General features: G+C 35.8%; 1 protein-coding gene across 1 annotated transcript in view; it reads right to left on the bottom strand.

The window, feature by feature from the left end:
• TOP2B (DNA topoisomerase II beta) overlaps nucleotides 1–14,977 on the bottom strand; it is a 64,539-nt gene that overhangs the window by 38,307 nt on the left and 11,255 nt on the right. Inside the window, exons 2-6 of the mRNA XM_040550264.1 lie at nucleotides 11,811–11,984; nucleotides 5,557–5,647; nucleotides 3,495–3,558; nucleotides 2,099–2,244; nucleotides 1,010–1,107 (exon numbers count right to left, since the gene is read on the bottom strand). Coding sequence (XP_040406198.1) covers nucleotides 1,010–1,107; nucleotides 2,099–2,244; nucleotides 3,495–3,558; nucleotides 5,557–5,647; nucleotides 11,811–11,984 — 573 coding nt within the window. The remainder of the gene's footprint in view (nucleotides 1–1,009; nucleotides 1,108–2,098; nucleotides 2,245–3,494; nucleotides 3,559–5,556; nucleotides 5,648–11,810; nucleotides 11,985–14,977) is intronic.

Below are 14,977 nucleotides of genomic sequence, written 5' to 3' on the forward strand. Positions count from 1 at the left end.
CAGCAGATTTGTGGTTTCTATAAATATATAGGCATCATTACATTGATGGATATGATTCTAATGCAAATAGAGCCCACTGCTGAACTGACTAAGTTAAGTACAAGTGAGCTACCTAAATAGTCTTTATTGCCCATTAGTTCAATGTTTTCCGTCTACTACATACTTCTACAGAGAGGTTTATTAGTCCCTGTGCAGAGCCTCAGCAGTCCCTGAGATAGCACTTCTGTGGATGTGCTTTTAATAATTTGTTTTTTGGCAATTAGCAGAAAATATTATATTTTTAAAGAGACAGATAAACCATTGAAATGTATTGTTTTTTGGCAGTAACATGACAGCATAACCAGAAATTGCCCAGGAAAAAGAGAGAGAAGCCACCAACTGTGAAAGACTCCAAGGGTGAGGAGCTTTGGTAGTTACCATTCCCCCACAACATTCTTCAAACTTTTCTAAAGGTGGCCAGCTCAAAGCTAGATGCAGTAGATGAATTACATGCAATCTTTGAACTTTGTGCTGACAATTAAAACTATGAGCAATGGGTTCATGTGAGGTTTCTTTGCACCCAAGTCCAGCTGTGCTGATGAAATTCATGACCAATACATCAAAAATTCTTTTTTGGATACTAATATAAAATAACCTAGATAATTATTTTTATGTTTGCATAGCAAAGTAGATTTTTTTTTTCTGAGAAATCACTTAACAATTACAGAATATTTCAGTTAAACATATTCTTTTTCATATGCACATGAATAAACCTTAGTTTTAACAGCAAAAAAATAGTTTTTCATTTTTAGTTACCTAACACTTGCAAGAAAAATATTACTTAAAACAAACGAAAAAAACACTAGGATGCAGAAGTACCAGTTTCACTGACAGAACCAACTTGGCCTAAATAGCCTATACACTCTTTACATTTGAATGTGCATGATTCATTTTATGACATAAAGAAAATGTGTCAAATTTGAATCTTATGATTACAGCAAAGAGAACAAATTTGAGACTATCTGTATACCTGCTTAAAGCTGTGTTTGTATTCCTTGCACGCAGTTTCAACTGTAAACTTTGTACTAAATATGTTACAAAGTTTTGCACCATAGCCATTACGACCACCTGAAAAAATAACACACAGTAAATTTTGTTAAAGCAAAACTTTATTTATGATATACAGAGGTAAGGCAAATGAAATCAAATGTTCATATATAAGATGAAAATTGGGCAAAAGATCAAGAGCTATCAAAGGATGACAGAGATGCATTTTCATGCTACCTATAATCTAGTGCAACTATTTCTGCCTCAGTAATGCACCACTTGTGCCTCCCGCCACTGAGGCCAGGATGCTCCCATTGCTTCCCTTATGTTGATCTAGAAGTTGCCTGCTGAAAGGCAAGCGACCTCAACACCATGATCCAGCTGAAAACTAATTCACGATCAGAGCCAACTCATTCTGCACGTGCTTGCTAGCTCTGGCAGAAAAGAAGCAATGGGAATAGAAGTCCGGAGGTAAAGAGGTTAGGTCACCCCCTTCTTGGCAATAACTCAAAGGTAAACCTTCCTAACTGACTGAAGTCACACTCAGTTTCCGTGGAAACTTGGAGGAATTTCTAATATGCTATATAAATCTTAAAATAAAATAAATTCATTGCTGTATATTTTCTTAAAATAAAATTTTAAAGTCATCATAAAATGGGCTAAATATATGGAGTGGGATAAAACAGAACTAACTTTCATTCATGATTTAAATTAGGGTTACTTCACATTTAAGATAATAAATCAGTCTAATTTATTAAAATTATTCTTTCCTTCATCTCAATAACATAGATCTTTTAATGCTTGCATATGGTATAATTCACATGGATTTTTTTACTGAATAATGAATACTGACACTAAAGATACAAATATAAAATTTTTTGTAAACACTGTTATTGAAAAAAATGAAATGTAAGATTTTTTTCTTAAAGTCGTTTTATGCTTACACAGAACTCTGGTAATGGTGACTAAGTGATCATCCATCATGAAAAAGAGTGAAAATGTAAAAAGAGAAAGCACACTGATAAAGAAACTAGCTTCACTGCATAAAACAAAGCAAGTTAAATAGTCTTGCCTGTAACTTTTTTCTCATCATCGTCGTAGTTGCTAGATGTTAGTAGCTGCCCAAAGATTAAAGCAGGTACATATACTTTTTCTACTTTGTGTTCCACAACTGGTATACCCTTCCCATTATTCCATATGCTGATAATGTTTGATTCCCTACAAAATAGTGAAGAAAGACATAAACCCAATTAACGTTAACCTGAAAAAAGACTCCTGAATATATTTTACATGCTTAAATAACTGCATAAGTTACAATAAAAGACCATATTCTGTTTATTCACAGCTCTAGCAACTTTAATTTCAACAAACATTTATTTGTGCTTAGTAGGTGTCAGAGAAGGAGCACAACTGCCCATACATGACAGCATTTCATATAAAAATAATCCCCCAAAAATCTGCGTGAAGATCAACAGAATCTGCAACAGAATCATGAAACTTTGTGACAGAATTATACTTGTTAGAGATGTAGCTTTATAGGTTTCAGTTGAAGTCCATCCAGATAAGGTTATCATCTGTTTAAAACTGTTATTTTCCTCTTATGATAAACATTGTAATTTCTTTTATGCATCAATACCAAAATTCCTCAACATCTGGCATCACTAATACTTACAGTGGTCATACAGAATTTTCTTTCTGGAGCATTAGAGAGTTCAAAATCATGACAGGTCAGACAAACATACCACTACCATTTCCCTCCCACTCCATGAAAAAAGCAATTTGTCTACAGAAACTGATACTGCACTGAAAACTTGCAGAAAAATGACTTTTCGGCATATTTATCCCGTGGATTAGGTGTCAAAATTGGGTCTCCAAAATATTTATTATCCATTTAAATGTCACTGAAAAGGTACTACTAAAGGAACCCAATCACCATCTATTTAGCTGTGGTACTTCTTATTAGGAAGTATCTCTTCATCCTCAAGTGTTCAATTTGGAAAACATGGGTGACAACATATTTGCAATATGCAGTTTCAGCCTGATATAGCTGACTAATTTAAACATACCCTTATCCTCACGCTGAAGGAGTTAACATAGAAGTTCAGGAAGTACAAAATTCTGGTACAGAAACTTAACTTTAGTATTTATGATTTACATGTAACCTTGCTAGTCACATTTATGTACTAGCAAGCTTTCACATAAGCATAGATTTTATAATCTTCAGATTCTAAGTTTCATTCAATCAAAAATTAATGAGTGGTTTAGGAAAGCAGATTATTATAAATTCAGAGTGGTAGTAATTACCGTTAAATTCACTTTTTCATCTTAAAATATGAAGCTAACGGAATTCCAAAAAGATTATTTTTGTTATAAAATAAAATCCGATTTCATTTAGCAAAATCATTTGTACAAATTTAAATTACAATTGCCCTGGCAGGGAAAGTAAATTAAAGCATGCTTTTACTTACGGATCGATGGATATTTTAATACAAGTCATATTCTTGTCCCTCTGCTTATTGTCAGCGGCATTTACTATGAAACGAAGTAACAAATTAACACTTTCTAGGAGCAATAATTAATTACTTGATGTGTTAAACTGATTATCTATACATTCTACCACAAGTTACACTGATCTAGGTCCTTTTTTTCATCAGGTAACATTTTGTATACTCTGTATCTTATTACCAGCATCAATAAATAAGAACATGGATCTAGAAGAAGGTATTTTTCAACCTTCTTTTAATTCCTACTTCTACTTCTAGCAGTTAGACCATTTCAGAAATGCAGAAGTGCATTTTGTGAGCCTCTTCTCATAACTGTTCTTAACATGCTGAACACCTCATTCTTCTCTTGCTGCACTTCTTTGGATTTATCACACATATTACACCAAACGTGTAAAAAATCCTAGGAAATTGTATGCATCATCACCAGATCAGTTTACACATCATTTTGACACTAAAATGCAATCCTGAGAAAGTCACATCCATTAAGGAGTGTTTTGATATCAGCAAAAGGTTTCTCTAAAGAAGCTGAGACTTATAACTACTCTTGTTTTAGACAACTTAGGATTAAAAGAAGGATAATTGGAGGTTAATATTTTATTGGAATTTAATTAAATTGCACTCCAATGTATATTACCTACAAACAATAGAAATCTGAAATGTGACTATGGCCATTAACCATAAAAACACATTCAACATTCGTCTCAACACCCACAAAATAGGTCAAAATAAAATCCCAAAACAGCAAAGTACATGAGGAGAAATCCAGTAAAAATAACGTATCTTAATAGCTTATAGTGATCTCAATATAGCAACAGATATTTCAAGGTGAAAGTAAAGTTTCATTAAAAAGCATGCACAGATATAATGTCCAATTTTCATCATGTTAATATACTGAACCTTAGCTCTCAAACCACACTCTGTAGTGCGCTTATCAGAAGAAGCAATAAGCCATACAGTACTACAATAATGACATGGTCATTATTTTCCTTTTGAATGGGACCAAATGAAAGTGTCTCCCTTCTGTGAAAAGTCCGTAAATTTCATCTAAGAGGCAGCACTCGAAAAAGAAGTGATTTAAGTTTTCAGTCTCATATTTCTTAAATCAGGGAATGAGTGAAAAACAACCAAACAAAATCCTTCTTTTCCAAGATACAGACTTTACGGTCTCTGAAACAGCGACACTATAAACCGTAGTTTTTGAGGTGTGGGTAAATTCTGAACCCAATGAAGGTCATAAGAAAATTTCCATTGACCTTAATAGACTATAATTTAGTTCATGATGTTATCCTGCCAATTTTTACAACATAAATTCATAAAAACTGATTAACCCAAGGAGTAACGTCAATTAAACCAAAATATCAGTTCAGCAGACTGCTCAGATGTTGCACATCACTATTGCCAGTTGGTCTTCAATGTGTGGCTGTCACCAAGAGAATATCATAAGCTAGTAAGTCATAGTGACTCAGGGACTTAGGACACAGTTTTCTAAAAATCATTTGTTTGTGCTTCAACCACCATGTTTTTAAATGGCAGTATGATTCATATCCCTTTTAAAACTGTTTGAAGTCTAGAAATGATCCATCTAAGAATGACCGTCACCACCACTACCATTCTGTACACAAGAAAGCAGTTTTAGTGATTCATGAGATGATAATTTAACTTAGATAACTTAGATAACTTGTCTTCTTTCAGAAAAATCTTCTTCAGAAAAGTCTTCATTCAAATGTTACTTAAAACTGCTAGCCTGATCAACCTTGCAGGTTAAAAAATCTTGTAACAATATCAATGACAAAATATGATCTGTTTTTGGACATTTAGTAACAAATAATTACACTTTCTTGCAGTTTCAACTGAAAACATTCTTCTCTATTCTTGACTGTTCTACAGTGCTGACATGCACTAAAATGTCCAAGCACTGTATTTTAGTGGAACGCTAAATCTGTGACCTAAACCTGGATATAAATTAATGTGCTTATAGAGTTCTCAGAATCTGTACTCCATAATGCTAAAATAATGTTATACGTACCAAGGATTTCATCAAAGATCTTGTATAAGCCTGGGACAAAGGTAACTTCTCTGCAATTCATTCCTACATCTTCATCATAAACCCACATTAACTACATATAAAAAAAAAATAAAAATTATTGACCTGGTCTCAAAAACAAAATATTCATACTTTATACTTAACATTTCAACAGTAAAATCGATATTTTTAACTTCATCACTGTGTTGTAATTTTTAGCTGATACGAAAGTACAAAGAGAGCCTTTCCAAAAAGAAGAAAAGCCCAGTAAATACTTCTATTGATGTACATCCAGGATTTACAACTCTTAATAGAAACCTAGGGTGTTTTCTCAGAATCTTGTATAAATTCAAATTTTTACTTGAATACCAATTAACTTAAATATAAACATTAACAAAGCAGAAAAGTAATAAATCCTGGAGAATATTTCAACAAATACATGTGCTAAATACAAACACTGAAAAACTGTTAATCAAATCATGTATACATGCAAAAAACATGGATTTTAGGATTCATTAACCTAAGAAATATTACGACTTAATGATAAAACCGGCATTGGTAACAAACCCATGTGTTCCACAAGGATCTCTCCAACAGCCATAAATTTCTGACCTTAATTATAACAATTTATCCCAACAGTAGTCTCCAGTACTGAACAGAATACCAGTATCTAGACGCAGTATTTAGCTTTATTCTTAATTTCTTAATCAGATTTATTTCCTCTTCTTTTCCTTTGAATCTAGACTTCAGTCACATTTTTCATGTAAAGTTGTTATAGTGTAATTCTGCCATTTGATTTTGAGTTCACAGAACTAAAGATCTTAGCAAAGCAACATCTTGATCTTTAATCCTTCCCATAATTTTCATGTACCATAACACTATTGTGATCCTTCCTTTTCCATGGAGCTCATAGGTGTAACTCAAATAGCAATTTAAAGATTGAGCTTTAACTACTAGATGCATTATTCCAGATGCTCTTGTAATATTGAAATATATTTAATTCTGATTTAATTCACCTGTATCCCACTTGGATGCTAACTGCAATCTATATGTAGCAATGCAAATACAAACAATTAACTGCAGAATAAGCAGACATCCTGACAGCCTGATCTGTCCAATGGTTTATTATTCAGACTATTGTACAAGTGACTGTAAGAATCAGAAAGCAGGAGGAGTTGTAGCAACAAAGACAGATACTCCAATGTACTCTCTCCAGCTTTCGCATTTCGTAATTGCTTTTAAGAAATGTTAAAGCTCTCCCAGAGGAGAAATCCAAGGAAGGTAATAATTTTTGTAGTACCTCATAAAACTATTTGAAAACATTTTTTTTTAATATATCATACAATTAAACAGTCAAGGATGGTTTCTCAGGGTTCACTTCTTTCAACCATGGACAATGGGAGGAGGCACATCTCAGACATGCAAGAAATTATTCTATCCATTCTATCCAGCTCCGTATTCATCACCCTTTACTAGTCACTATTCAGAGGTCCTCTGGTGACCTAAACATATATCATTTCCAAGCCCAAACCCTTCGGTTTAGAAATATTAGAAGTAATTAGAAGATTATGCAACTTGCCATCAAAACTCTCCCAACAGCGTTTCTTTCCTCCTTCACTATGTTGTTTGTAGGGTGAGTCCAGTGAGAACCTGAGATTCCTGTAACGGTAGTCTCCTTTCCACTGCTCCTCACTACCCACTTTTTGGTTCTTGGTCCTAAGTTTTCCTATGCACAGTGGAATGGTCCTGCTGCTCATCTACTCCCTTAACTAATGAGTCAATTCAGCTCATAAAACCATCCCAAAAAAAAAAAAAAAAAAAAATTTCTGCTGCATTAGTCTTCTGTCAGGTTGGTAATGAGCTCAATAAGAAGTTACAAAGGCAATCAGCTTGAGGCACAGCAGTTATGCCACCTCACTAAATACAAATTCTCTGCCAGCTTTAGGTCTTCTGCAACCTTCTTTTCAATTTTGCTTTTGTTATCTTGGACACTCCTATCATCCTATTTAACAATCCATCCATTACATTAAAGAAAAAAAAAGCCCTAATAAGCCTGACTGTTCTTGAACATAACTGCTTGTTTCATTCATTTTCTATTTGTCCTTCCTCTCTATCATGGTTTAGCTCTTCAAATCTTCAAAGACAATACTTCCTGGTCTGTTTCTGTAGCACTTAGCACAAAGGGCCTCACATCTCAGCAAAGGGTTTAAGCACAATATAGCTATGGCATTGCCCTTTTTTTTCCAAAGATCATGTGTCTCTGTTGTAGTTCAGTGAATCGCAGCATCACTATTCTTGGGGTTGGTGTTAGTGCTAAATGTCATGCAAACCCATATTAAAACACATTACAGTAATAGGGTAGAGTTATCTGATTATGATAATTAGCAAATTCATTTGAATAAAAGCTGAGGTGTTTCTTTTTCTGTCACTTTCATTTTTACTAAAAGACTACAAGCTATTTATTTCAAGTCAGCTGGTTAATTTCCTTCATACCATCTCCAAGCATCTTACTGGAGAAGCATCACAGCACGAGTAGCAAGAGTCCACATATTCCAGAGACTGCCACGTGGCCAAAGCCATGACTAACTTCATTAAACATTACACTTAAAACAAAAATGAATACACAGATTAGAAGAGTTGATCTTAGTTGATGTTCTCGTACCTTTTGGATTCATTTCAGCTTTCCCTGTATCAAAAGAACACCAACCTATGCTGAATTCTTCATGAGAGAGAGCTTTCACTGAAGAGAGTCTTTTCAGCCATGAAATCAGTAAAATAAGCTCTTTTTTTTAATGTGAAATATGTGTGAATCCCAGGTGGCACATATGACAGCTGAAATATTATCAACTGTGTTCAAATACAGGACTATCTGTGACTATTTCAGCTGAACACGCAACTTCAGCTAGCTTACATAACTTTAGAGTCAAAAGCTCATGGCTGTTTGTAACGTTAAGATCTGCTTCTTATCTAGAGATTTTTGTGTTGGTTGCCATCATTCCCACTGAACTACCACACATTTGCAGGATGACGTCTCACTCAGCTTCTGAAACAGTGATTTGAAAAGAATGATTGGTGTATACATCTTGTGTGTATATGTGTTGGAACAACACAGAAAACTTCAGAGAACAAGAATTCAAACTGTTCATATATATACAAAGACTGACATATTTGAAAAGCTCATGGGGGAGTCCAGCTAATAGTAGAACACCTCAACTGCTTCTTTTGATAAAATACCATTGCAACATCAACTATTGATCTATTTGAAGCAATAACTCATGCAGTTGATCACACTCACTGTTATGTGTACTGACAACAGTCCAACACTAAGTTTTTACTTGCCTTCTAAGCAAACAGATTTTCTGCATGATTGTAATTAAAAATAGCCTTTTTAATTTGTATTTAGGTGATGTCTCCCAGTTCCAGTGTGAACTATTTATGCAGTACCTCCTAGATTCGGTGGAAGGGAAGACTCATTACAATTGTGCAAATAGTGCTTGTAATTTCTTCTTGTGAGCCTTGGTGCTGGATGGACTGAAAGACACTTTCACAGACTTTTCTGGTAACAGTAGATGCTGCAGACCCTACCCTATTTCTTCAACAAGGTGAAACCAGAATCATGGTTTGCAAAGTCAGGATGATATTCATGAAATGTATGACTAGAGTGGTATTACCCAAAGAACAAAAAATGGTGAGATTCTGATTTTTTTCATACATTCTTGAGACTTTTTTTTTCTAGATGCAAATGGACTAGAGAGAGAACATTTTGTATCAAGAGAACGTATGAACAGAATCCAACAGGTTTAACGGAAAAGTTCTGCCCAAAATTCTGTTTAAGATATTTTTACTCAATTCTCATAGTTGGGCATGGGTGAAGAAGGAAAAATAAAGGATGATTCTGATGGCTATAAAATTATTCTGTAAGATATTTCCGATGTTGGAAGTCATTCAACTTTCATGAAGGAAAGAGAAATTGCATATACCTATGGATGGAGGTGGAACAAGACCTGAGAGCTAGTTCTGCGTCTGACCTTTTGCATGAAGTCAAGTAACTTATTTTGGCCCTACATTTTTAGCTCTGTGCCCTTTAGTTTGCCTTGCCATTTCTGAGGGTGTATTTGTACAGTACTTGGTACAAAAGGGTCTTCATTACAGAGAGGCTACCATAATAAAAATAAACTTGGGATATTAGAAAGAACCTGTGTTCCTTGTTACGCTGTTTTTTTTGTTGTTGTTGTTGTTTTTTTTTTTTTTTTTGTCTGATGGATTTCATGTTTAGATTTATTCTTAAGTCCAATTATTTCATGCCCACAGCATCCCTATGAATCCTGCAAGCAGACAAACTTATGTTGTATTTTAGGTACCAAAGACTATTTTCAGTGAAACCCATTTGTTCCTTTTTTTTTTTTTTTTTTTTTTAATGTTACCGCAAGTGAGTGGGAGCTGTCAAAACCAAAATGATCACAAAAGCTGGAATTTCTAGCCACCATTATATTTGCAATGGAACCTCCTACAATCCCATGCTGCACCTTGCAGGACACAAAGGGAAAACCTCTTTCTGAAAAAACTTATTTTTGTTACAATACTGGATACAGCAGGAGTGAGGAGCCTGTAATTTTTTACAGAAGTCTCAGGAGGACTGAATGATTTGAAGTGCTCTACAATTACATAGTTTAATCTCTGACAGACAAATTCTAAAAATTCATCATGGAACAGAATTACAGACAGTATTTCCCAGTTGAAAAAAAAGCTGTTCCTCTAAGCTAACAACCTACTTCAGTAACACATTGCTTTATACTGTTAGTTCAGAAAGTAAAACTTCTGAGATTTGCTCTTTGTAACTGTCCTCCTTCATCCTTTGAAGAATACTCCAGCCAAGAATTAGAAAACAACTAAGTACATATGAACATAATGCCTACAATTATACGAAAAGAGTCCACTGATACTACAGTGCAGGGAGTTTAAAATGCGTATGATTTTCTCCTCCAAGGAAAGCTCTGAATTCTGGAGCAGCCTGCACACAGCTCTGGAGGAGCATGCAAGGCAGTGGGAACCTGGTTTCCAATATATCCAGGCGGGAGAAGTTTCCACATGCTGAATTTTCTCCTTACAAAATGCAACTGTTTGCTTAGGAGACAGTTGTTATGTGGCCAATCTAGATTACCGTCACCCACAGAAAAGTGGAAAATCTGCTACTACTGTTTTGGATCTGCTCATATCCACTTAGTTCAGGAACTTTACTCTTCCAATCTGACCACTGCTGTCATATGAGGACAAAAGCAGAAACGTAAGTTTGGTAAAAATTACAGCTGAACCCACGAAGACTTTTATAGTGAAAATCTATTCTTTTCTGCTTCAAAGTAAGTTCTAACGGTATAGACAGTGAATTCTCAAAAAAAAAATTTGCGACTTCACAAAAACAGCTGAAAAAGAGCCAGCAGGGGGCTTAAATTCTCTGTTCCCTAACTAAACAAACAGAACAAAGCATTTTGACGCTAAAGCAAATGCTACTTACAAATCCGTATACATATTTGTGTGCATATATGTGTGTTTGTAAACATACACACATACATATGTAGGTGTGTATTTATGCTTTAACGGAACTTAAACATTTTTTTTCAGCATATGTTTTTTCAAGTGAACCAAGCGTTGCTTTAGAAAGTCATCTCCTGACCCCTCCCAGGGCCACAAAAATTATCAGAGGGCTAGAACACTTCTCCTACAAAGAAAGGCTAAGAGAGCTGGGGTTGTTTAGCCTGGAGAAGAGAAGGCTCCAAGGAGACCTCACTGCAACCTTTCAATACTTATAGGGGACTTATAAGAAAGACAGAGAGAGACTTTTTACAAGGGCATGTAGTGATAGGGCAAAAGTTTTAAAATGAAAGAGGGTAGATTTAAATTGGACATAAGGAAGACATTCTTCACTCAGAGGGTGGTGAGGCACTGGCGCAGGCTGCCCAGAGAAGCTGTGGATGCCCTATCCCTGGAGGTGTTCAAGGCCAGGCTGGATGGGGCTTTGGGCAACCTGGTCTGGTGGGAGGTGTCCCTGCCCATGGCAGGGAGGTTGCACTAGATGACCTTTCAAGTTCCCTTCCAACCCAAACCATTCCAGGATTCTATGAATCTTACACATTCATGCATAAACACAACTACAGTTTTTAGCATGACAATTTAGAATACAGATTTGCCTATTTATTTACCAGAAGAGTAATTTCCTCATTAAAACAAAAAACTAAGATGGTGAACTTAATGAAACTTACCTGAGTTAACGGTTCAACTGATCCGATGTAGGTGTCTGGACGGAGGAGGATGTGCTCAAGCTGAGTCTTTTTCTGATAAACTCTCTCAACAGACATCTTCTTTGAAGTGTCATTTTTATTAATGCTTTCTGATTCTTCCTTTTTTGCAGCACTGATTTGATTATCAAATAATGTCTAAAAAAAAAAAAAAAAGAGACGCCAACAATCAACCTGATTTATTCAACTTGTCACACTCCAGTTATAAATGAAGCCTGACAGAGATTTAAAATACAATCAAGACTTGTCACGCAACTTAAATGTTAAGGTTTTGGGTGTATTAAGATCAAACTATCCTCTCAACAGAAATAATTCAATAGATTATGAGACAGTTTCTTAACAAATCGGTACATTTTCTAACTTCTCTGACTTACTAAGCGTAACAAAACACTATGTGACAAAAAGACAGACACTTCTTCAAGTTAGCACCCCAAAAAAATTATAACACCCATTTTAAGCTTAAACATTTGAATCCAAACCACTAAATACTGTTCTGAACAATGACAGTAAAACTACTCTTCTACATTTTTGTTTGGAGAACTCATTCCATGGGGCTTAAGAAACACAGTGCCTCCACTATGGTTTCTCAATTCTCACCTTCTATAATTTATATTCTCTATTTAACTGAAGTAATTAAACCTGATATAATCCCAGTTTGGAATGCTTTATGATGAAATAAGCCAAGGACTATAAGAACAGAGAATCACACAGGTTACTGCCAGAATGCAAACTGAATTCCTGCTTAATGTGGCTGGAGATGATGACAGATATCTTTGACTGACATAGCAAGCAGCATTACAGAAAACTAATCCACTTTTGGAGGGAGGACATAAGGAGTTTAATGATTTGGTGCATCCTTCAGCCATTTTTTCCTGATAAATATCTCTTCATATTGAAATAAAACCACACCAAACGAAAAAAGTTAAAATCGGAGTAACCAAATGTAGAGGAGCCCTGTTCTCAGACAGTAAGAGCATATCCACCAAGAGACCACATACGACATTTTAAAGTACACATTCTTGCCTGCAAACTGGAATTCTCTTAAAAACATCAATGAACGTCATTTTAAGTCACATGATGTATCTGCCTGGCTAGCACACTTAACACTGGAAATTCTGTTACCACCTGCCTAACAGCTGAAATAGCCTCCTTCTACGTGGCATTCACCAACTTTGAGGCAGGTGTTACATATGCAGTAAAAACCATCAATAGACAAACAATGACGACAAAGCTGCTTGCTGCTCTACTAAATATTACACTCCCGTGTTGCTGTTCCTGGTAAGTCTCTGAAGAAGTACATATAGGCTAAACTCCAATGCTGGATTAACCAGCAACCATGGAAACTTCCCAGCCAGAAGAAGAAATCATCAGTTCTCTCTCAATTTAGTCCTTGTTGCAGCCTTGAATAGCAATATAAGCAAAGAAAGCATATAAGCATATAGGAACAAGGAACAAAAGAAGAAAAGCATACTGAACTCACTCTAACAACTTCAGCATGAAGGCCAAGCACCAACCTATAACATACATTTAACAAGGACAATTCTCTCTGTAGCATATTCCAAGTATTCTTCATCTTTCCTAATTTATGCTTGGAAGCTTTTTTCCTCTTAGCAGGAACAGGAATAAAGCATTTCATTCAGAGCAGGGGAAAATACCTTTCTCTTCCAGACTCAGAAATCAAACCTTTCTAGTTTATGGCAACACTATTAAATACATACTTCAAGAACCTTTGAGAGAAGCAGACTTGTGAGCACCAGTGATGACACCAAGCAATTGTTAGGCCCTGAGCGAACCCGAACAAGCCAAACGAGAATTGAGTATTCTCCCTCCGGTCCAGTAACTGCCAGCATCCAGAGTAAAGGAGGAAAGAACTCAGGGGACCCCACAAGCCTGCACCACAACTACAGACAGCAAGGTTGGAACCACAACACCGACTCACTACTTTTTCTCTGGAGCACAACATGCTCCCGAGCACATCACCTGACATGAAAGTCATGTAATTTGCAAAATTGCATGCATGTGTGGATTTAAGTGTTTTGGTATCCAAAAGTCAGTTTGGTCTCCGCACTGTTGTTTGGTCTTTAACTGTGACAGCCCTCCCACCGCCACGCTAAAAAGATTCACCATAGATCTGGAACGCAGGCAGAAAAGAAACAGGACTTCACATACAGATACGTTTAAATGTTACATGGACGAGGAGGAGTAAGAATTCTTACAACAGAAGCATTGCCAATAGTTGCAATGTGAACTTTATTTCATTAAAGTTCTGTGAGTATTCCAATGAGCTTCACTACATATTTTTCTTTTTGACCTTACTGGCTGTACTTTATGATTACCTTTGTTTTAATTTTTCAGTCTTCTAAGAAAAGATGTCATACTTCATGGGAGCCATTCATCCTTAGCTCGCTTACTGGTTCCATAGCCCTGTTAGCATTTTTTTTACTATGTTCACTTGGTCTAAAGGGACCGGTAATTAACAGAAGAAAATAATGAATTGACTTTCTTGCTTCAGTCAACATTAACAAAACCAAGATCCTAGAAAAAACAATGGAAGCATTTCTCAATGGAAGTATGAGTTGAACGAAGGGACGAGGGGAAATGCAATTCATAAAGAGAGCAAGAGATTTATAGGTATGAAAGACTGTAGGATCTTGTTCAAATGGAACTCTTCTGTTTGCCCCCGCCCTTTTTTCTTTTTTTTTTTTTACAGCTCTAGGTTATAATTATTACAAAAGGGAATGGGGAATGATTGGAAAGGGATTCCTACAAGCCCTAGACTTCAACCCAAAACTAGGAAATGCAATTCTGTTTTCCAGTGAAAGTCTTACACAGAACTTGTAAAAATCTTATGGACAACCTGTCCCATGTATCAGTTAGAAAGCCATAGAGCGAGCATCAAAAACACTCCCATTGAGATGCTACTGCCAGGTGGTTGTCACACTGACAGAGGTCACACCTAATCAAACTGCTGCCTAAAAGGACTAATCCTGCAGCAGCAGCACTTCCTGAGGAACAGGGAGTTTGCTTTAACTCAGCAGTAGTAAGCTATGTCTGTTACCTTCTATAACACAGTAGTTAGAACCTGATTATGTATGGTTCAAGAGGAGGAAAAAAAAAGACCACCATAACAT

The sequence above is a fragment of the Cygnus olor genome, chromosome 2, assembly GCF_009769625.2.
Source record: "Cygnus olor isolate bCygOlo1 chromosome 2, bCygOlo1.pri.v2, whole genome shotgun sequence".
Lineage (NCBI taxonomy): Eukaryota > Metazoa > Chordata > Aves > Anseriformes > Anatidae > Cygnus > Cygnus olor.